At 50.0% G+C, this 22178-nt stretch overlaps 9 protein-coding genes across 9 annotated transcripts; 4 read left to right on the plus strand and 5 right to left on the minus strand.

Annotated features, from left to right (window-relative positions):
• Positions 1–173: 173 nt before the first annotated feature.
• On the plus strand, positions 174–1447 carry N7462_003481 (putative DnaJ domain protein Psi; the record flags this gene model as incomplete). The annotated part of the gene is made up of 3 exons (XM_057075207.1): positions 174–321; positions 430–1091; positions 1151–1447. 3 exons carry the CDS (start codon positions 174–176, stop codon positions 1445–1447), a joined length of 1107 nt encoding a protein of 368 aa, XP_056934712.1.
• Positions 1448–1821: 374 nt separating this feature from the next.
• On the plus strand, positions 1822–3684 carry N7462_003482 (uncharacterized protein; the record flags this gene model as incomplete). The annotated part of the gene is made up of 5 exons (XM_057075208.1): positions 1822–1971; positions 2043–2185; positions 2251–2329; positions 2421–2823; positions 2891–3684. 5 exons carry the CDS (start codon positions 1822–1824, stop codon positions 3682–3684), a joined length of 1569 nt encoding a protein of 522 aa, XP_056934713.1.
• Positions 3685–3985: 301 nt separating this feature from the next.
• On the minus strand, positions 3986–5877 carry N7462_003483 (putative C6 transcription factor; the record flags this gene model as incomplete). Its single annotated transcript, XM_057075209.1, has 2 exons — positions 3986–5659; positions 5764–5877. The coding sequence occupies 2 exons, from the start codon at positions 5875–5877 to the stop codon at positions 3986–3988; spliced, it is 1788 nt and encodes a 595-aa protein (XP_056934714.1).
• A 345-nt stretch (positions 5878–6222) lies between these two features.
• N7462_003484 (uncharacterized protein) lies at positions 6223–7102 on the minus strand (the record flags this gene model as incomplete). The annotated part of the gene is made up of 2 exons (XM_057075210.1): positions 6223–6464; positions 6583–7102. The coding sequence occupies 2 exons, from the start codon at positions 7100–7102 to the stop codon at positions 6223–6225; spliced, it is 762 nt and encodes a 253-aa protein (XP_056934715.1).
• A 1150-nt stretch (positions 7103–8252) lies between these two features.
• On the plus strand, positions 8253–9599 carry cpa1 (carbamoyl-phosphate synthase (glutamine-hydrolyzing) CPA1; the record flags this gene model as incomplete). Its single annotated transcript, XM_057075211.1, has 1 exon — positions 8253–9599. One exon carries the CDS (start codon positions 8253–8255, stop codon positions 9597–9599), a length of 1347 nt encoding a protein of 448 aa, XP_056934716.1.
• A 234-nt stretch (positions 9600–9833) lies between these two features.
• N7462_003486 (FAD-dependent oxidoreductase) lies at positions 9834–11027 on the minus strand (the record flags this gene model as incomplete). The annotated part of the gene is made up of 1 exon (XM_057075212.1): positions 9834–11027. One exon carries the CDS (start codon positions 11025–11027, stop codon positions 9834–9836), a length of 1194 nt encoding a protein of 397 aa, XP_056934717.1.
• A 702-nt stretch (positions 11028–11729) lies between these two features.
• On the minus strand, positions 11730–13424 carry N7462_003487 (uncharacterized protein; the record flags this gene model as incomplete). The annotated part of the gene is made up of 10 exons (XM_057075213.1): positions 11730–11937; positions 12018–12182; positions 12255–12312; positions 12371–12516; positions 12588–12697; positions 12756–13077; positions 13139–13163; positions 13220–13234; positions 13299–13327; positions 13396–13424. 10 exons carry the CDS (start codon positions 13422–13424, stop codon positions 11730–11732), a joined length of 1107 nt encoding a protein of 368 aa, XP_056934718.1.
• Positions 13425–14108: 684 nt separating this feature from the next.
• Positions 14109–15617, plus strand: cwc2 (active spliceosome conformation promoter CWC2; the record flags this gene model as incomplete). The annotated part of the gene is made up of 7 exons (XM_057075214.1): positions 14109–14249; positions 14325–14638; positions 14704–14755; positions 14826–14904; positions 14961–14998; positions 15056–15088; positions 15147–15617. 7 exons carry the CDS (start codon positions 14109–14111, stop codon positions 15615–15617), a joined length of 1128 nt encoding a protein of 375 aa, XP_056934719.1.
• A 424-nt stretch (positions 15618–16041) lies between these two features.
• Positions 16042–21127, minus strand: cpcC (putative protein kinase (Gcn2); the record flags this gene model as incomplete). Its single annotated transcript, XM_057075215.1, has 7 exons — positions 16042–16349; positions 16411–16849; positions 16909–17333; positions 17389–18391; positions 18445–18774; positions 18827–20869; positions 20939–21127. 7 exons carry the CDS (start codon positions 21125–21127, stop codon positions 16042–16044), a joined length of 4737 nt encoding a protein of 1578 aa, XP_056934720.1.
• Positions 21128–22178: the final 1051 nt, after the last annotated feature.

The following is a 22178-nucleotide window of genomic DNA, read 5'->3' on the forward strand; positions in this document are numbered from 1 at the left end:
TTCTACGTCATTCGAGAAACAGTGACGACTCTCCCCAGGAGTTCTGATCGACCTCGTTGAACAGGACCCTTGGTTCTTAAACAGCGCTTGGCTCCTACACGCCCGCGCTGAGTTGGCCATTCTATTACAACAGAAACTTAATTTAACCCCCCACAACCAATCCCACACGCACGATGGTGGCTGAGACGAAGCTCTATGATGCTTTGAGCATCAAGCCCAGTGCCACTCAAGATGAGATCAAGAAAGCCTATCGCAAGGCTGCGCTCAAATATCACCCGGACAAGAACAAGGATAATCCTCAGGCATCTGAGAAGTTCAAAGGTATGCAACTCACACCCGAGCCATCGACTTGCGAGTAACCCCACCCCATCCCATTTATGATACCTCGTGAAACAGCAAAAGCTAACCTCTAATTACCTGCCACAACAGATGTTTCCCAAGCCTATGAAGTCCTCTCCGATCCCGAGAAGCGCAAAGTCTACGACCAGTATGGCCTGGAATTTCTTCTTCGCGGCGGACCTCCTCCATCTCCCAGTTCAGGCAGAGGGGGTGCCAGCCCCGGCGGCATGCCTGGTGGCTTCTCGTTTGGTGGTATGCCAAGCGGCGGCGGAGCACGAACATTTCACTTCTCGACCGGCCCTGGTGGTAGCAGCGGATTCCAGTTCAGTAATGCCGACGACATCTTCCGCGAGTTCGCCAAGGCTGGCGGTGGCGGCGGCGGCGGCGGCATGGGTGGTCTTGACGATGATATCTTCTCGATGCTTGGCAGTGGTCTCGGGGGTGGACGCGGGGGTTTCCGCGGACGTCCCAGTAGTGGTTTCTCGCAGAAGCCGAACCGGGCCCCGACACCTGAACCGATAGTGGCAGAGAAAGAACTGCCGTTGACCTTGGAGGAGATTTTCAAAGGAACGACCAAGACAGTGCCCACGAAGAGCAAGACGTTTGATGCCAGCGGTAAGCGCACCGTACAGGAAATCCCACTGGAAGCGGTCATCAAGCCCGGCATGCGCGCCGGCACCAAGATCAAGTACAAGAATGTTGGGGACGGCGAAGAAGGCGGCCGACAGGATATTCACTTGATCGTGAAAGTGGTATGTAACATCTCCCTGACGTGAACCCAGTAACTGGGCTATAGCTAACAGTCCCACAGATAGATCATCCAGAGTTCAAGCGTGAGGGCGACAATCTCGTGAAAACCGTCGACCTTAGTCTAAAGGAAGCTCTGACTGGTTGGGAGCGCATTGTTCGCACCATCGATGGAAAATCCATCCGCGTCACCAAACCTGGTCCCACACGGCCTGGGCATGAGGAACACTACCCTGGATGGGGCATGCCAAACTCTAAGAAGCCGACCGAACGGGGCGAGTTGGTCGTACGTGTGAATGTCATATTTCCCACCAGCCTCCCTTCCGAGACCAAAGAAGTCCTCAAAGACATCCTTCCCTAAAATCCTCAAAAATCGGCGATCTATCGACTATATGGCATTTATTTTGGCGTTGGTGTGAGCGTTTCATTGGGTGGTAAATAATGACTGCAACGAACAACACTCTGTTTTATTTTGATTCACCCGCTTCTACCATGTTGTTATATTCTATTTTATCTATTCTCCGTCAGCAATCGAGTCAACCACAACATCCATGCGGTATGGGACTCTAACGTGGACGGTGAAGCGACGGAGAAGCCGCTTAGCGTAATTTGTACATAGACAGTCTAAACCCATTCGGGGAATGCGGAGAAGCACCTCGACTTGGAGAAATCAACATCTTGACCTTTCCCCTTCCTCCTCCATACTCCCTGCCAACATTTTGACTTACTGAAGCCATGAAACGGAGAATTACCTTCATTCAGGGTACAGAGAGCCCCTTCGAGCCCCACCAGGCCGTCCTGTCCTCTTCGACGCTATCAGTTCGCGCTCTCGAAGCGGCGCGGGAGGACCGCATTACCTTCGACCTCAGCGACCTTCCAGAGGAGGTAAGAAGAACAGTTCCCAACTACCTCAACAAATAGTCTATTGACCACAAACCTCCATTATTATCGTCTAGGTTCGCACAGTCCTTGAGAAATCCCACGAACTCCGCCTCCGCTGGGCGTCCGAACACTCCTATGACGCCGTCCCGCCCTTCCCCAGCAGGATCTCGCCCGGTTTACATGTACACTACACGCCCTTAGAAGCAGATAAGTCATCGTTAGTTCATTGCTTGGTATCGAGAAGCAAGTTGGGATCAGCGATTTACTGAATCTTATGAGCAGGCAAGGGCTGTGCTCGTTTCTCCGCAAGGCGTTCGGTACTGAAGAGGGGCAATATGCTGTGAATTGCGCCAGACCTCAGGTATATTGATAGCGACCCAAATGAAGACATTTCGCTTCGTTTGACTCTTCCATTTTTGCCAATCTGCTTCTGACAATGTTCCCTGGCTCAGGACGCCTTCATTACGCCCCCGCTTCTATCAACGACGATACACGCTGCCTCGGCCCCCCTTCAATACTACACAGAGCTCCCAAGCCTCAAATCTCTTGTCGCATTTATTCGTCGGTTGGCTTGTCACCAGCTTCAAGCTGGTGGTGCTGAGTGCCACGGCCGCGCAGATTCCCTCCTTACCGCCGACGCCGTCGACATCGACTATGACAACGCTTCGCATACATTAAGGGTGACAGGACTATGGGCCAGCGCCCCCACGGGTGGCTGGACGGAAGATATTCACAAGCCGAGCTCGGATGAAGATCAGGTTGAGTTCGGGCTCTTGGGTGTAGAGCAAGCGATTCATGCCAAGGACATCAAGATGGGCGGCTTGCTGGCTGTTGTCGGTAAAGATAAGAAGCTAAGTAAGCTCTCGGCAATCCATCGATTCTATAATGGTAGCTTCAGAATCGAATATCTAACATGATTCAGAGCCCACAATGTTCTCGTTCCCATCGCGGCATCACTCTCTCCCCATGGAAGCCAGCTATACTGTCTCCTTCAACAAGCCAACTGGCTTACACCCAACGATGGCAATCACCATGTCACGCTCTGCTCTTCATCGACCACCTGCACCAGAAGAGGCAACCTGTGCTCTATACACATACCTCACTCTCCCATCATCTGTATTCGGTGATCAGTACCAACTCGGCACCACCGACCCCCTCTTCCTGCAATCTCACAACCTAGTCGCCCTCCGCGCCCATGCCGGCGAAATGGATCTCGAGGCACCAGATTGGGCCGTGCAGGCCTGGGGCTCGACCTGGCTCTTTGAGCTCTCCACACCCGAGCACAAACCCGCAGACGCAGCCTCGAACTGGACCGCCACCATCCCGTTGCACCTACGATATCTGCGCCCGTCTGAGTCCGGATACCGCGCCGCGCATGTACCCTGGCCCATCATTTTCTGGGCCTGCACGCCAGACGATGACTCCACGATGGGCGTTAACCCTTTTGACCGTACCAGTCTAGGCTGGGACGAACTGTTCGCGCCGTCGACCATGTTCTACCAGCTTCATCCGCAAACTGAGCAACTCGTCGAGAAAATCGATGTCCCCGTTCTGCAGCTCAAAGATAGTGACGGTCTGTTCCAAGCACGAAATATCGAGCTCGGCACCTCCGCTGTCATTGTCCTTGGTTTCTTATGGGTACTATGGCGGCTTTTTCGGGTTTCTTTCTCGCGCGGCTCTACGCGGAACGAGCGTGTTCATGATAAGAAGGAATAGGAGGTTGCAGGAGTGCTCTTATAGACTTTATTAGGGGGGACTATCTTTCTCATTGGCGTTCGAGGGTATATCAGTATCATTTTGTTGTTTTTTGGATTTCATCACATGGATCATTACCACAAGGCGTTTTCCAGAGCGGCGACCTTCTCACCTCGCCCCCGCGCAATACACAATATCATTTCCATAGAACCAGAAAGGGGGTATCACATTCAACCAAAAAGTGCCTTTGCCTGCTTCCACCATTCATACCACCGTAGCACATACTTAAACACACACGCCACACCACACTACTAGACTCCACTCAAATGCCCATCTCAGGTAGTGGCCACGGCACATCCGTCATCAGGAACTGATCCAGATCAAAGTTCTGTAAACTAGGCATGTCAATGACCAAATCCTCCAGCCACGACAACTCCGCCTCAGACACGGGCCCCAAGCCCTCGACCGGCTTCGCCTCCACCTCGGTCCCCGACGCCGCCTCCTTCGGCCGCACCATCTCAGCCTCCGGTGCCGCTGCCGCGTTCGCGCGCAACACCTCCGCCAGCGCGCGGGTGTCGTCCTCCTTGCGGCGCTGGTGCATCGCGATCAGCAGGTACGCCGTGGAGTAGGCCTCGCGCATGACGGGCGTATCATAGGCGGTCAGAACCGTGCGCAGCGTGTGCATGGCGTCCGGGAGAAGGCCCAGAGCGGCGCGGTTGTCGATCGCCAGCAGCGTGCAGACGACCTGGAAGGGGACATTTGCAACCTGGTGCCAGGGGCAGGTAGCGGCGACCATTTTGCAGGCGGCGCGCAGGCTGCGATCCGCGAGCCCGAGGATGTGGTCGAGCTGGTGAGTGGACAGTGGGGGGTGGGCGTTTAAATTGAGGGCGCGGATACGCCGGTAGATGCAGAGCATGAGATTGCATTGGACGAGAATCAGGGACGGCTCGGAGTAGACTAGGTTGAGTACAGAGGTGAGTGTTGATTCGAGGGTGTGGAGATCCTGCGGTACCGGGCCCGTGGGATCGAGGCTTTCGGTGAGCTGGAGGAGGTGGAAGAGGTCGACACGTGCGGTTGGGTGACTGGAGTGTGTAGCTGGGATTTCGGATAGTGCGCCGTCTAGCGTGACGCGCGAGCGACCGAGGTCGAAAGACGTCCAGGTGTTGAGGTGGCGGGCCATGCCGAAGATTCGTCGGCGTAGGTCCGGGCTTTTAGTTGCTTGTGAAATAGTGGTACTAGCAACGTTCTCGGTTTGGCAGGTTCCTGAGGCTGAAGATGAGACAAGCCCATTGGAATTTGGGGTTTCGAGATGAAGACCAGCGGCCTCGATAAGGTGCATGAGCGTGCAGCTAGCCATCCAGGCTGCGTGCGGCGATGCCGTCATGCGCAGATAAGCTGTGCGAAGAACCCAGCCGGTCACATTCTCGACGGTTGGGGGCTCTGCGCCCAGTACGCTCCTTTCTAGGATGATGCGAGCTGAGTCAACAAGATGAAGCTCGGTTGGGGAAATGTGACGCCGCGAAAAGAGATATCCAAAGGCTGCAATACCAAGGAGAACTACATCGTCTGGGTGATGATCTGGCAACACAACACTTGATAATGGCAATGCAGCCCAACGCTCTGCGATGCGTTCATTGACGGTCTTTGAGTCGAGAAATGCATAGCACGGATCAACTTTCTCAAAGTAGATGGCTGTCAACCGCTTCATCTCTTCTTGTGAAATGATATTGGTGATCGATGGCGGTACCGGCGCCAGCGTCGGTCCCGATGTCTCAAGTGCTGGTGACTTGCGCCTCTCACCAACATTCCATGCGAAAAGATGCAGTCGCGGTGCGCGTGCTGGGTCGATCCGCAGGCCGAGCTTGCGAACGAATGCGGCACCAGAATTGGCTTCCAGGGACTGACTCAATCGTCGGGTGTCGTTGAGAAGGCAAGACGCCGGTGATGCAGCGCTGCCACTTGCGCTGGGCACGTGCGGCAATGGGGGTTGTTCCAACTATCTGGAGGTTGCTGGCCTTCCCCTGGCGCTGGTAGAGGAGGGCGATATACATCATTGGATCTGGCTCGTTTCTTACGCGGTGCCGTGCTGTATTGACATACGATGCCAGCCTGGGCGCAGGTGCTGCAGGGCTGCTCGCCCGAGCATTTTCGCTTGCGGGACTGGCAGGATAGGCAAGCTGCACGGGAGCGCTTGCGAGGAGTTGATTCGGCCATGGAACAGAGATAGTCAGCACATTATGGAAAGCGAGAATCTGGAGTGTGGGGGAGTTGCAGGGTGGAGTTCGAGACTCGGTTCATGAGAGACTATGAGCTAAGGTTCCCCGCCAAGCGCGAAAAAAGCCGGGGGGCGCGCGTTTGGCGTCCACTGTGGGCTATTTTTGACAACACTTCGAGATAAACAAGACAACTACATGATACAAGATACTTTAGAAGGAGTTGACCAGGCCACGAATTTTCGGGGATGGCCCTTCGAGCACGGATTCTGGTTTGTACGATGTACATTATAATGTAAAGTATACAATGTGCGACGTACGATGCACAAAAATGCCGCGCTGTCGCTCACTCCTCGTACTTGCGCCCATCCGGGTAGCCCATTAGATCTTCGAGCTGCTTCAAATCCGGCATTCCCGCCGGTCCCGGCATGTACTGGACGTTGTCTCGGACGGTGGTTCCATTCCACCAGATTTCGTTCTTGTATAGAGCGTCCATGATTCGTGGCGCGTCAATGTAGGTCCGGATCTCGACCATCTGCTTCCTAAACCAACGGGTAACCCAGACATTGACAATGTCGAATTCATCGCCTATACCTTCTCGTCAGATGCGGAGGGTTCTTGTAGGGTATCTATAGGTAAAAAGCAGCGGATTCCATGGCAGTAGACCTCAAGATCCCAGATTTGTGTTCCATCGCCAGCGTCTTACCAGAATTCATTACGCCCTTAAAATTGATTTCCTGTACTGACCACTGGCTATTACAGCCGCCATGGATGGCTTGAGGGTGGATCTCGAACTTGTCCACATGGTCGAGGAAGAGCACGCTGACTCGGCGCAAAGCGTTCACGTAGAAGTGTAGTAGATCATGGTAGTGGCCTGCAATGGGATGGTGGCCGACAACGGTAAAGCTGACATTTTTGTGGATCAGCGTAAACAGCTTGCTCATGTCCTTCTCGAGGTCTTTAAAGGAATCCCAGATATGCATCTGCGACACGAATCTGCAGTCCGTGGACGGATTCTCGAAGTGAAATCCTTCCCGGTCACGCGGAGCTGGATCGTGAATGATGCCGTCTCCATTGCAACGCCCATCGGGATCCACCAAACCAGACCCATCGCATCCGGGCTCTTCAACCGTAAGGGATTGCTGTAGTGGATCGCCGAGGGCACGACCAAGGGCGGCTGGGGCCCCGATCGACAGGGCCACGGCAAGATATGGCAGGAAGATCATAGCGGATGATCCTGGAAACTAGAGGGTGCGTTTAATGCGACCAAAAAATTGTTTATTGGTTGGACCAATATTGCAATATCGTCTGGTCGAAATAGGATATAGGTGGCTTCATAGTTTCGGTTTCCTTGTTCTGCCATTAGACCCCATTATATATTCTATAAACATGTATATCTCTCCTTTATTCATGGCGATCAGTCTTCCACCCAGTTTGACTAGAATTAGCCGTAGGTACTCAACTGCCCATTGGCTCTAAGGGTCTTTTGTCACTGCATAGTAGCACAAGCACACCACCCAAAATGCCCCGACGGTAGAGAACAATAAACTCTCAAAGAATGTGGTTAGGTATACGTATCTTAGGTATACGTACATCATACCGACAGTAGTAATGTTATTAATATATTATAGCCAATAAGTGTATTCTCATTGATAACCAAAATTACCTGCACCCTCCATTCATTTTGACTAGCATCCTGCAATCGCGACTGATCCTTCGACTTCTGGTTCGCTTCTCCACCAAATCCCTATGTGGCGGTGTGCGCTACTCCGGCGACGCCCAAATGCCCTTAGCACATCACAATAGCCCGATAAGATCCCTGCTGGGATTGACGAATCACATTGCAGAGATAGTCGACAGGTGAGTCAGCGATCGGCGCGATCCACAGCCGATGTCGGCCCGAATTGCTGATTGGCCACACCGGAGTCGGTGAGACCCGAAGCACGTGCCCGCACTGACTCAACGAAAACCTCTTCTCTCGCCCGCTTCTTCTCTCCTCTTCTTCCCCAAGTCCCAACTCCGCAAATACCAAAACTTCACCTATGTCGTGCTAAATCCACCCCCTTTTTCTTCTCATCCTCCTTGACTGGTAAATTTACAGTCGCGCTTATGTGTTTGGCACCCTCAATCTTCACCTCCCAGGTATGTTTCTCACTGGTTCCTGCCCCAAAAATGACCACCAATGACCGCGAGATGCTAACATCATTTCCTTTCTCAGGACTATATCTCGGGTATGCCTTTTCAGCTGTCAATGACCTATCGGTGGTTTCAATATACTAATATCTCACCCTCACTAGATCACCTCTGGAAAGCTTCCATTAACTGAATTGATCAACCAATCCATCGCTCAATTTCTTCATCTTTATCAATCCCAAAATGTTCATGAATCTGTTCAAGGCCATGCCCACTCGGGCCCCGGCCTTCGCCACCATGAAGCCCACTCAAGCTCGCTTCATGGCCACTGTTCGTCAACGTGCCGCTCTCGAACCCGCCACCTTCACCATCCGTGACGGTCCCATGTTCACCGGCAAGTCCTTTGGCGCTCGGTCCAACATCTCTGGCGAGGCTGTCTTCACCACTTCTCTGGTCGGATACCCTGAGTCTCTGACCGACCCCTCCTACCGTGGCCAGATTTTGGTCTTCACCCAGCCTCTGATTGGCAACTACGGTGTGCCGTCGGCGGAGAAGGACAGCAACGGTCTTCTCAAGTACTTTGAGTCCCCCAACCTGCAGGCGGCCGGTGTTGTTGTTGCCGACGTTGCTGAGCAGTACAGCCACTGGACTGCTGTTGAGAGCCTGGGCGAGTGGTGTGCGCGGGAGGGTGTTCCAGCCATCTCCGGTGTTGACACTCGTGCTATCGTCACCTACCTCCGTGAGCAGGGCTCCTCCCTGGCCCGTATCACCGTCGGTGAGGAGTACGATGCCAACGAGGACGAGGCCTTCACCGATCCGGAACAGATTCACCTGGTGCGCCAGGTCAGCACCAAGCAGCCTTTCCACATCAGCGCTGCGGACCCCCAGTCCCACGTTGCCGTGATTGACTGCGGTGTGAAGGAGAACATTCTGCGGAGCCTGGTTGGCCGTGGTGCTAGCGTCACGGTCTTCCCCTTTGATTTCCCTATCCACAAGGTGGCTCACCACTTCGACGGTGTCTTCATTTCCAACGGCCCCGGTGACCCCACCCACTGCCAGGACACTGTCTTCCATCTGCAGCGCCTGATGGAAACTTCCCAGGTGCCTATTTTCGGTATCTGTCTTGGTCACCAGCTGCTGGCTCTGGCTGCCGGTGCCCGCACCGTCAAGCTTAAGTATGGTAACCGGGCCCACAACATCCCGGCTCTAGACCTGAGCACTGGTCGCTGCCACATCACCAGCCAGAACCACGGTTATGCTGTTGATGCTTCGACCCTGCCCTCCGAGTGGAAGCCTTACTTCGTCAACCTCAACGACTCCAGCAATGAGGGTATGATCCACAAGTCCCGTCCCATCTTCAGCACCCAGTTCCACCCCGAGGCCAAGGGCGGTCCCCTTGACTCCTCTTACCTCTTCGATATCTACCTGGAGAGCGTTCAGAAGTACAAGAACAGCCAGGCCGGTCTCTACCCCCAGCGTGACAGCCGCCCCAGCCCCCTCCTCGTGGACCTGCTGGCCAAGGAGCGTGTGGGTGTTCAGCCTACTATTGGCATGCTGAACGTTGCCGCTGCCGCTGCCGCTGCTGCTTAAATGTTCTCATGCTGGGTTGGGAGTTTGGATTGGTTGGTTTGAAATTTCGGTTTTCCTGGTTTTCTCTGCCTCGATATTTATCTGTTCATAGTCCTGAATCTTCTGGTATATTCAATTGAAATTATTCCATAAGCATAAAAGATTTCTCATGATTCTCAAATTCTCCTCAAGTACATATGTTCTTGGTGCCCTGGATCTATATTCATGAATCACTATTTGATAGTGAAGTATCCGTCACTTCAGCTCTTCATCGTCCACGCAATAAATAAGTGGTCTCTGCCCTAGGCCAAGTTTCTCTAGATGTATCATTTTGTAAACCCATAAGACTGCTCCTACCCCCTTTTCGATTGCTCGCAGACGGAAAGGTGAGATCTTATGCCGAATTGTACGATTTCGCTCCGCGATCTTCAACATTTTGTCTATTCGAAGCTTTCGCTTCTCCTTGTACACTCGTAATCCATCTGCCAAAGAGTTGGCATTCGTGCCAAGGAGCTTTGAAAAGAGGAATATATCTTCAAGAGCCATTGAATATCCCTGACTGGCATGTGGAGGCATCGCATGAGCAGCATCCCCAATGAGCAAACAGCGTCCTTTAGACCAAGGTCTGCCTGGCGGTATCTTGTAAACGGGATAGAACTTCATTGTCGCGGTTTTGAGCACAATTTCCCGCAGACCATCGATCCAGGCGCTTCGCTCTTCGCCTAAAAGATCCAGCATGAAGGCTTTGCAGCTCTCAATCTCCTTCTGGCCACGCTCTTCCCAGCCATCGCGAATGTCGCCTGATACTGGGATAGGTATTTCACGAGAAAAGAACCAATACAGGAAATGTTCACTTGAGTCCGCGGGCGAGACCCCGAATAGCCCATCGGAGGTCAAAGTCATGCAGACTTTATCTTTTAGAGGCGCAGCGGAAGATAGCTGGGAAGTTGGAATAAGAGAGAACATATTGGCAATTCCAGAGTACTCAGGAACACACTCCGGGTCTACCCAAAGTCTTCGTACAGCAGAATGGATTCCATCGCAACCAAGAAGAAAATCTGCGCTGCTGTACGATTCATCTGAGAAAGATACCGTGACCTTCCCATCGTTTTCTGTGATGCCTGAGAGACTCTTGTTGTAAATAATCGGTATGGCTGCTTCTTCTGCAGCGCTGAGTAACACATCCATCAAATCGGCCCTCTTGATCCGTAGATACCCGAAACCTATCTGGTCCCTGGTCCATGAAATCATAGACATTTGGCCCAGGTCGCCGCCGTTGGTCGAGTGAAAGGCCATATCTGAAGTCTCGGCGCCTTTCTGTTTCATTTTCTCAAAAACCCCGAGACGGTGGAGTAGTCGGAGGCCGTTTGGAGGTATTCCAATGGCACCACCAAGGGTAGTAGGCTTTGAACGGATCTCATAAACGATGGGCGAGATGTTATGCTGCATTTTGAGTTGAAGAGCCGCCGATACGCCAGCTGGACCGGCTCCGATGATAATAACCTAATCAGCCACTCGGTCATTAGGTCTCTTGAAACGAATGAAGATTGCAGTTGAGGTGTAATACAATACTTTTTGAATTCTTTCCATTGTTCTGTATTTTCTAAAGTACTTCAAACTCATGCAGCTTTGATAAAAATTGTCGAGAAACAATAGGCAAACAAAAAAAGCAAGAAGCACTGCAGCAGATGGACCTACAAAGACTGAAAACTGAGCGAAAACCTCGCAATAAATGATTCAATTTTGCCCCCACGGAATTATTTCGAATATGCAAGCCTAATTGTTTCCATGTTGCGAGAATTATCCTCTATTATTGGTTAACTCCAGGAGAGATGGCTTGTATAGAAGAAATCACTGTGGCCTTCATGGCCCCCAGTTTACGGCGGACCAATCATTTTGCATCGCCCAAACTACATCGGAACCTCTACCACAAATGGAAAATATAGCATTTGGAGCACCCTCGTGGGTTTCAATATGGAAGTATTTTCGCCCTACGCCAAGTATTAGAGACCCATATGAAGTTCCGGAAAAAGCCAGAGATTGATTTCTAAAATGTGCAAAATTACGGTCAGAATAAATAATGTTGGATTGATAGAAATGTTTGTTTTTTCCAATTTTGGCTTGTATTGATAACAGGGCCACCAGAAGTCTTTATTTGGCCACAATAGATACCACATCCTCGTCTGCAACAACATGTCCCAAACCCACGCGCTGGGGCACATGCCTCGCGCTTGCGCCCCAAACCAACGCATACTTGAACGTTTCCTTGAGCGTCCGGTGAATTTGATCACAGACATCCTCAATTGTTGACTCTCGGCGGACGATAAGAGCCTCGCTGAAATCGGGGTCTTCTCCCTTTCTATACAACATATGATATTAGGCACACTTGATAGCAAGAAATGGCGATGGGTTAACATGGACATTGTCATATAAACGTACCGTTTCGTGTAGAGTCGCATAAGACGCAACTCCTTCCAGATGCGGTCCACAACCGCCTGTACGCCAAGATCGAGCTCGCAACTCATCACTGCTGTGTACGGCTCACGTGCCAGTTGATCAAGGAATTCGAGGCTGACACTGTCGATCTTGTTGTAGACATACAAGCTAGGTATATTGTCAGTAGCGTGTACTTCTGTGAAAACACTGATCATCTCGTGCGAAAGCTGAGGTACTTACCAGCGGATGTACTTCCGGTGGTCTTTCATGATGACATCGATGAAGTCGTCAATGGTGGCTAGCAAAGGACGATTTAGTAGCCGCATAAACCCCCCTATAATGGAGGTTCTACGTACCGTACTCGTCTCGTACCAACACTTCGCAGTTGAGGATCTTATAATCGCGCAGCACGTTGTAGATGATTTTCTCATCTAGGATTTTAGGTGGTGTTTGGAAGGTAATCTTCATGCCGCCGGCCTTCTTAACTTTCAGATAGATGTTCCTGTGACAATAATATTAGACAAAGAAGCTTCACGAGTTTGGTCAGGGTTTAAGCTAGGGCAAAATTCGTACGGAGGCTCCTTATTCAAGCGAATTCCCACAGCATCCAATTCGGCCTCGAGCTGCGCTCTTTGTTCAGCGCGTTTTGTGGCATCCAGGACCATCAAAATGAGGTCACTGGTCTAGATGATCGAGATAATTAGACAACTTCAAGCAAAGCTGAGAAGGATAATCGCCCACCTTAGCAGCTGAAATGACTTGTCGACCACGTCCCTTGCCCTCTGAAGCACCCTCGATGATACCGGGCAAATCCAAAATCTGGATCTCGGCACCTCCGTACTCCAGAACACCGGGAATAGCCGTCAAGGTGGTGAAAGAGTAAGCCGCAGCTTCACTTTTGGTCTTGGTGATCTTTGACAAAAAGGTAGACTTTCCGACGGATGGAAAGCCGACGAGCGCTACACGTGCATCACCACTCTTGCTGACGTCGAAACCGGCGCCACCACCAGAGCCAGCGCCGCCTACTGGCTCCAGGAGCTGTGCTCGCAGACGAGCGAGCTTTCTAGATGCGGTCGTCAGCACCAGAGCATCCAATCAGTCTCGCGGAACCGGCAAGGACAAACCCTTTCAATAGACCCAGATGATATTCTGTTGAATGGTGAGATTTGTCAATTGTCGCTGATGATGGGACAACGTCAACTTACCTGTCGCCTTGTTCTCTGCGGGGCATGTTAGCGGGGTTGAAAACTAAGATGGTTTTTTGGGGGGAAGGACACGACTTACTCTGTGTCCGGCGCATCTCATCCTCAATCCTAATATACAAGGTCCAGTTAGTCGTCATACACATTCATGCATTCCGAGCCATGGAGGGAGTCCGTACTCCTTGATCTTCTCCGTAATGTTCACCATCTTGCCGGTTGGAGGGTCTTCACCCAAGCAGTCGGAAATCGATTCAAGCCTTCGTCGTTTTCTATGATCCCTCCCTGGCCAGAAACACTCCTCGAGACCGGTTCAGATACTCGGTACCTGGATCGTACTCGTCTTGAGAATATCAACGCCAACAAAAAGGTTCCGTCAAATTCGTGGGCGGACAAATGATGGCTGACTAAGCGCCATCGCAGCCTGTCTCGGGCTCTTCAGCGAAGTAGATAAGCAGACACAGCGACGTAGATGCAAAAACTTCTTACTATTCAATCACTGCCCGAACCTTATCTTTTCACAACTCTTTACTCTAGTTTCCCGAAATATGTTTGGTTATAGGATCTGTGTAACTGACTATGCGCGGGTAAGATGAGACGGTATCTTGGGTGAAACCCCCACTGGCCTCTTCCCCTTGCGGTAAACTTTTTCTTTCCCTTCTGCATTATGCGCTACATTTATTGAGATCTCATTTCCTCTAGCACTTGACTTCAATATATCTCATCTTATCATTATAAGTCCACAAACTAACCTGTCTTTTTGCGGGGACTGGAGTCTAAATTCCCCAATTGGGACTGGCGTGTTACAGACATGGCAGGCGGTCAGCTCACATGATAGGCTAAACCTCACTTTTGCAAGCAGCTGTTTCGTTCTTCTGATTATCATCACACAATCATGAGCGACACTCAGCCTGCTCAACCAGAGCAACAGCTCGAAGTCCAAGCTAAGAAAACGAAGAAGATCATTCGCCGCAAGAAGCGTCCTGCCCGCGTCCAAGTCGATCCCTCAACTGTGAAAACCCAGCCCCCACCGCAGGTAAGCTCTCTCCTACCACCACCACAAACCCTTCCCTGACTCCTAATATCATTTGTATCTAATCGGTTTCGCTAGACGGGTGATATATTTAACATCTGGTATGCCAAATGGAGTGGAGGAGAGCGCGATCAGCAATACGGTCTCAACGCCCACGCGCCATACAGGGTGAACATCGCAAACGACTCAGGATGGACACGCGCGGATAAAGTCCCGGGCTCTTATTTCTGTTTGCACTTCGCCAGAGGTTCTTGCTGGAAAGGATCGGAGTGCGAGTACCGCCACACATTACCCACCGTTTATGATCTCTTTCCTTCGACCGAGGATTGCTTTGGAAGGCAAAAACACCAGGATTACAAGGATGATATGTCCGGAATTGGATCATTTTCAAGGTATGAGGCTACTATCCAGAGAAAATGACGCTTTTCGCAAGGGATTTGGATCTGACCGGTATCAGGCAAAACCGTACCCTGTATTGCGGCAGAATCACAGTATCCGACGATATCGAAGTACGTTATCTTTCCTTCGCAAACTGCCTTTCCCTTTATTTTCGTTCTTCACTCTGACATAGATAAATAGGAAGTTGCCGCTCGTCATTTCGCAGAGTTTGGATCTATAGATCGGATTCGTGTCCTCACAGCCAAGGGCGTCGCATTCAGTTCGTGCCCTCCGTTCCTTCTCCGATAGTGCTATATTCTAACAGAGATGATCCAGTTACCTATACAAACGAGGCTAATGCCCAATTTGCAAAGGTATGAATGGTTCATATAATCCGCTCCTCGAAATCATGAAACTAATACAATCTTCAGGAGGCGATGTCATGCCAAAGTCTAGACCACGAGGTACATATTTCAATTATGAATTTAGCTTTAAGATCAATCGTCTAATTTACATATCTAGGAGATTTTGAATGTACGCTGGGCGACAGTGGATCCGAATCCGCTCGCACAAAAACGTGAGGCGCGGAAAATAGAAGAGCAGGCTGCAGAAGCAGTACGACGGGCTCTACCTGCTGCCTTTGTGGCAGAGATTGAGGGCCGTGACCCCGAAGCTAAGAAGAGGAAGAAGATCGAAGGCAGCTTTGGCCTAGATGGATATGATGTCCCGGATGATGTATGGCACGCTCGCACGCGCCAGCTGGAAAGTGCCGCGCCTACAGCTCAACTCCAAGCGCCCGAGGAGCCGCTCATGCTTGAAGCAGGATCATCCGCTATGCCAGAGCCCGAGCCGGCACCCGAGAGCGGTATCTTTTCAAGTTCTACCGTGGCAGCGCTGCGAGGACTGGCAGGTGGTAATGTGACCACGCAAGCGGCACCCCAAAGCTCTGGAGGTCCACTTGTGGCTTACGGGAGTGATGATGACAGTGATTGAGTGATTAGTAACTACTAGAGACGTTCTCAAATATTCCATGTATAATACCAGCGATACCTGATTGCATTCAAAAAAAGATGAACACTTGCAGCCTTTGTTGCGTCAAACCAATTTGTGCTTCAGCAAAACCATACTGAATATTCCAATGTATGTTGGTATCATTCATAAATGTATTCGTCACGGGTATCATCCCGAATACTTGGCTAAAAAAAACATGAGAGGAGACGAGTGACATAAGACTTGTTTGAAACAGGAAAAGAACCACCCCACCACCCTCCCTACTGCTGATGCGAAAATGCAGATAAATTGAGCTCCACCCATGCAGACAAACAAGAGAAAAGCAAAGCGAAAAGCAGATGCAAAAATAAAAAGAACAAGCAACAACCCTTTGTACCGTAAAAATTTTGTCTCGGTAATCGTTAATTCATCGGTCATTGGGCCCAAGATCATAATAAACGCAGGACCCAGTACGGTAGTTATAGATAAAAGCATTGCTGCAGGCTTCCGTACCATCGCTCATGCGATTCTCCGATGCTAGATCGGTGAGAAGCTCATATACCTGACTCAGGTATTTGCGTTCTGTCAATGGTGCATTCTGAATAACAGTGCGCCAACTGTCAGGATCGGAAAGACGCGTATCTCGAATGGCGTCAAGTACATCGTCACGGGTATCGATAGCAGCGATGGGGCCATTGCGTGCATTTTCGACGACTTCGCGGGAACGGAAAAGAGCTAGAATTTGCGACTATTAGAGATATTTTATCAAAGATTCAACATAGAGATGACTGCATACCTGACTCGACAACGTTTCTACGATTGGTCTTCTTGCTGCGGTGCTGTGGAACAAGAATGCGTACATCGTTTGCCTTCTCGTTAGACAGCAAGGGATCTTGCTGTCCTGGTTGGCGAACCTGTCGTGAATCAAAAGTACCTTCACGGTGGTGGCGAGCTTGTACCTCGAATCGAAGCCACGGGACCAATTCAGTGCTACGTATGTCGAATTCTTCTTTTCGGACCAAATTTCGCACTTTAAAGCCACGATCCTTGCTGTCTTGTTTTGCTATTACAATCCACCGGTGATTGTGTTCCTTGTATCTGGCCATCAATTCCTCGAGAGATGAGGCATCTACGGCGAGCTCGGCACTGATGCCGTTTGCCCATAGATCTTCGATGATCTTTACACCAGTCGTGCGGAGAACAGTCGCGTCAAAACTTGCAACAAGGACGTCACACTGGTATGATTAGTAAAAGATAGGATTGGGAAAGTGGGATTCAATGAAGCATCACTTACCCTGCGAGTTGTCCAGTACAGCTCGGTACCAGTCTCGGAGTCTTTGAATAGGGTCTTGGAATTCAGGAATTCGGTCATTGAAGAACCAAGTCGGTCGGAACTAAGGTTGAATCCAACCGCATGGGCTTGAGGTCGATTTGAGAGAACTTTAGGTGCAAATTCCTGAATCAATCGGTCATACCGACCTCCTGCCGCGAAAACGTCCCGTCGCTTGCTGTCAAAAACACACTGGAAGAGGATGCTGCCTCTGTAGAATTTGTCATGCAAACTGCTCAATGGGTTGATGTAAACTTTGCGCTTCACGCCGAAACTCTGCAGGTATGTCATCAGCATGTTCAGTCGAGCAAATATCGGAGGGATCCGCTCGGCATATTCCGACCCCTCCATGATCGTTTGCAATCTTCGTAGAGTTTCCTTTGGGGTGTCTATTAGTCCGGATGTTAGCTTAATCTTGACCAACAATAAGAGAGCGTTGCATACCTCGGAAATCGAAGCGGGCAAGGTCATCTAATGATGTCGAAGCAACACCTATTGATGGGGACCGAAGTTCACTTCTGATTTTCTGCATGGTCCATTTGCCAACATTCAGCTTGCTAATGACGTCCTTGACCAATGGAATTTGGGAAGGTGTGATGCGACAGAATTCCATAATGAGTTGAAGTAAGTCCGAATGGTTGACTAAGAAACACATTTGAGCAGACCGAAGAGGTGGGAACTCTTCAATAATTTCGTCGAGAACTTTAATCACCTCGGCTTCTTTCAGAGCCAAATCCAGGGTGTTGTAAGAAACAATATCGAAATCCACTTCCCGATGAGTGCGAGGTTCACTGCCATGGGTTGATTCTCTGTATACTGTACCAAATGCAAATGTCTTTTCCAGTGAGGAATCCTGTCTTGGAATTGCTCGAGCATTCGGTACTGTTAAGTCAAATGGCATCTGGAGAAGATTTCCCGATGCATCCAACAGGCGTACTGCTCCTGCAGAATAATGCTGAGATCTTGGGAATAGCATCTGTCTAGTCGATTCCACTGCGCCGTGTCTGCGGAATATGGACGTCAACTTCTTCTTAACAAGACCTTGAACAAGCAGTTCATTTGCCGCTGGTACAGCATGGGAATCCATATCCCAGGCAATATCCTCGAATTTCTTGGGCGACTGGGAAAAGATCGCCGAAAGAACCTTCTTGTAATCGGGGGAGTTTGGGTCAGAAAGCAGGTGAACAATAGCTCTTCGAAAAGTCTCCTCCTCAACTTGAAGAGGAATTTTCCCGCTGGAGAGAAGTTCGGAAGCAGTTGGCCGCTCGCTCGGCGTGTGACTTAACAAAGACTCGATGATCTGACCCTGTACAGCCTTTTCGGATTGTTGAAAGGTAGCTGGTAGAGTATGATTCTTTTCCCGGATCGCCCGCAGGGTTTGGTCTCGCTCCATTCCTGTTGGTAATGGGTGGCACATTTCGAAGAAAATGACCCCCAGCGAATACATCTAGCGCTCGTTAATATCGAATTACGAGCACAAGCCACACTTTGATTACTTACGTCAACTTTCTCATTATAATGTCCTGAGAAACCCGACTTCATCTCCGGAGCAACATAGTATGTTGTGCCAAGGCTTCGTGTAAAATTTCCTTCGAAGTCTGCAGCTGCAGGAGAGCGTACAGCAGTCGTGAATTGACCACTGGTAGCAAGGCCGAAATCACCAATGCGAGGGTTATTAGCAACATCGATGAAAATGTTATCAGGCTTCAGGTCTCGGTGAATGATGCCGTGGCTATGGATATGACTCAACCCATCGAGAATCTGTCGAAATAGACGCCAGGATCGATCAATATCATCATACAAGCCATTTTTGATCAAGTCGCGTAGTGTCTTCAGGTCTAATTAGCACAAAATCACAAAGGCGGGAATTTTTGCAACCTACGTGTTTCTCACAGTACTCCATCTGAATGTAGAGCGTAGTCAAAACAGGCCGGCCATACGAGCCAGATCGTGCCCGGCTAAACTTAGAATCCTCATCCGTGTTCGCTCCGTATGTTTCAGGAGTGTCACCGGGCCCCTGGACTGAAAAAGATCCCTCATTTTCTTCATCGCTGTCTGAGGCAGCAAATTCAATTTTCGGATAGCCGCTAGAGCTGATGAAATCAAGACCACCAGTGCTAAATCCACGGTGATCCTGACTTGCAAAAGGGTCACCTTCAGTGGATGACATAGCTTCTTCTTCGATGGAATTGAAATCTTCTTCTAGCCAGGCGGTATAATATCGCACGACATATGGATGATTCAGTCGAGAAAGAAGCATTATCTCAGAAAGTGTGTCTTTCAATGCAGCAGCTGAACTTTGAGAAAGCTTCTTGATGGCATAGAAGCGGCCATCGAGTTTATTTCTGGCTTTGACTACTTGTCCAAACCCACCTCGACCCAATTGGCCAGCCTCGTCAAAGTCCTGGTGATATCGCGAAAGCGCTGGCATGGCCCCGAATGAATCAAGACGCGGACGTCTTTGCAATGATATTGAATTTGAAGATCTGTCCCGCATGGTCAATGGCGCATCGACCCGGAAAAACTCCGAAGGCTGAAGTTGAAAGGCTGTCGGGCGTTTTCTAGGATCTGGTCGGAAAAACTCGTGAAGCAAGTCCTGTAGGGGAGGGGAAAGACCCATGGACACCATCAGTTGGTTGGCCGAAGTGTATCGAAGGAGAACATCCTTTCCAAATGCCATCTGGAGAAGAACGATGCCAAGATCCCAAACGTCGGTCTTCATGGTCGGCGATGCACCCTCTTGTGTCAGCTCTGGGGGTAACCATAGCGGAGACTTGGATGTAGTTAATGAACGTTTTACTTCTGGTGAGTCTGGGAGAGCTTCCTCCACACTAGATTGTAGCTTGACGATAGTTCCTCCAGAGAGACTCCTGCAGAGCATGATCCGACCACAGTGGATATTCCCATGGACGAAGCCACTCCGGTGGTAGAATTCCAGGGCTTCAAGAAGTTGAATCATCCAGCCCCGAAACATTTCAACCGCAACGGTACCCACGAGGTCGAGGAGCTCTGACAAGGAGCCTTTGTTCGCAAATTCCGATAGGGCGAGAATTGTCCAAGTGTTTTCAGGCGAATCGTAATGGCTGACTGGGCGAATGATCTTAAACCCCACAAAGTCGATTAGATTAGGATGTCGAAGTCGTTTCAAGCCCTCTAGTCGATCTTCGCTGGTCCGCATTTGCTCCCGAAATGCTAGAGTATCGGAACCTTTCTCGTTCAAGCTGATCTCCTTGAGAACTAGTAATGGAACATTGCAGCGCCCTTCAGAGACAACTGGTCTCACTGTGAAGGTCTTTTTCCCTGGCTTGCACCGCACTAATGTCTTTCCATGGATGGCACAAAACACAAGTGGCTGCTCATTGGTATCATTGACGGCTATCGGGGGATCAAAGGATATCGCTCCCGGGGTATTTTCAGCGAGATCCTCCAGATCGTGTGAGTCAATCCCACCAGTACGACTTTTGCGTCTGAGAATTCGAGCTTTTGTCCGTTGCCGTATCTTATCTTGAAGCATGAGCTGAAGAGCTCGTTCCTCTTCTTCATTTGCGGCCTCCTGCTTCCGAATTTCCTCTTGCTTTTCAAGCGCTGCACGGTGTATCGCTGCTGCTTCCTGCTCCATGCGTTCCTCTTCCAGACTGGGAAGATCCTTGTCCTGTTCCCGCGCTTGGGCTACATCCTCCAAGACATCTTGGATTGAGACAGCCAGCTCATATATCATCTCACTCCCAAGCAAAGTTTTGGGCTTTTCGCGAATAATTTGTTGAATCCGCGAGCGAGCTCCATCGCGGAGGTCGTTAAGGTTCTCCAGGGAAAGGTTGGGTATGGTTTTGGGATACGTGGCAGGCAGCTCTACTTGTAACACCAGATGCACATTAAGATTCGAAGAGGCTCGCAGATTGAGCTTGAAGGTCACGTTGGAGGATTGCTATGGTGTCACAAATCAGGTCAGTTGGGTTGAGGGCCGAGCACAAGACAAAGACTGCAGGACACCCACCTGCCAAGCAGAACGGCGAGTTTCGATATCTTGATAATCCTCGCCATATATAGAGCGCAGGGCTTCCACCTCGTTGAGGTGAATCTCGCGGTAATTGGTTGTCGCTATCACGGGGGATGTTAAGGAAGACGAGTCGGAAGATGTTTGCTTTTTCTCACGGGAGACTTTCTTCCTCTGTTTGGGAGACATCGCGGGGCGTGGCGCGAAGTCGCCCTACATCCGGGATTGGGTGTACAACATAGAGTGCGGGTTTAATAGTCAAAATAGAGAGAAGAAGAGGGAGAGATCGCGGTTCTTTTTTCGTGCACAACAGGCGGTCAGATACCAAGGCCTCGTTGGCGGGCCCTCTTGTTATCGGTTATCGATAGCGAGTGGAGCTGCTTAGTATGGGATGATGTCCCGTTGGCACGTTCGCGCAGGTATAATTGAACAACAGGCATTTGACACGCTCTATATAAATTCCAATTACGTCCAATATCTTTGTACGTGCCTTTTAAGACAATTCTATTGTTCGGTAGGGAACAGAATACAATCAGGTATACAGTCTCCCTGCCCAAGAGTGGATATTGGGCCTGCTGTGTTGTCCCCTAAAGTGTCGGTGGCACCAACCAAATTCAATTGGCATTACTGCAGCCCGTGGAGCCACAGATTTGTAACAGTTCTATTTTGAGTATTTCGAGCGAATTGGGATCGCTCTAGTCTCTATGTAGTGGGCCTATTTGCGTGTCAATAAATAACTGAGCAACTACAAACATAATTGCATGCGGTTGGTTCATACGAAACAAGACAAAAAAACAACCAACAATATGCCATTAATCATTTTAAAATTCCTTGCTTTCAATGAGAATTTATCACTCCAACTGGAAAATCAATGTTCTTCCTAGGCCTTTTATGGACATTGAAAATACTCTCTGCCTAACTGAGCGAGTCATTAAATACAACTGGCAGAGACAAGATAGCCAAGCTGGTGAACAAAATATCCCGTAGCCTTTACCCCACGCAAATTACTGCATTCTACTCTCATCCCTGGCACATAGCTAAAATATATTTTAATGGCCATCGAATGCCATATTCTCTTCTTGGTCTCCAATTTTCCATCGCTTTTCTCTTATTATATGATTAAAAACCCTCACTCCTTTTTGTTGATTGGGGGGGGGTGGTTGGAAAGTTTCTGTCTCTTTCAAAAAATCCGAATTATGAACTCCCAACTGTCATCTTTTATGATAGTATACTTTAACAT

The sequence above is a fragment of the Penicillium macrosclerotiorum genome, assembly GCF_028827735.1.
Source record: "Penicillium macrosclerotiorum strain IBT 26536 chromosome Unknown utg000003l_segment0_segment0, whole genome shotgun sequence".
Taxonomy (NCBI): domain Eukaryota; kingdom Fungi; phylum Ascomycota; class Eurotiomycetes; order Eurotiales; family Aspergillaceae; genus Penicillium; species Penicillium macrosclerotiorum.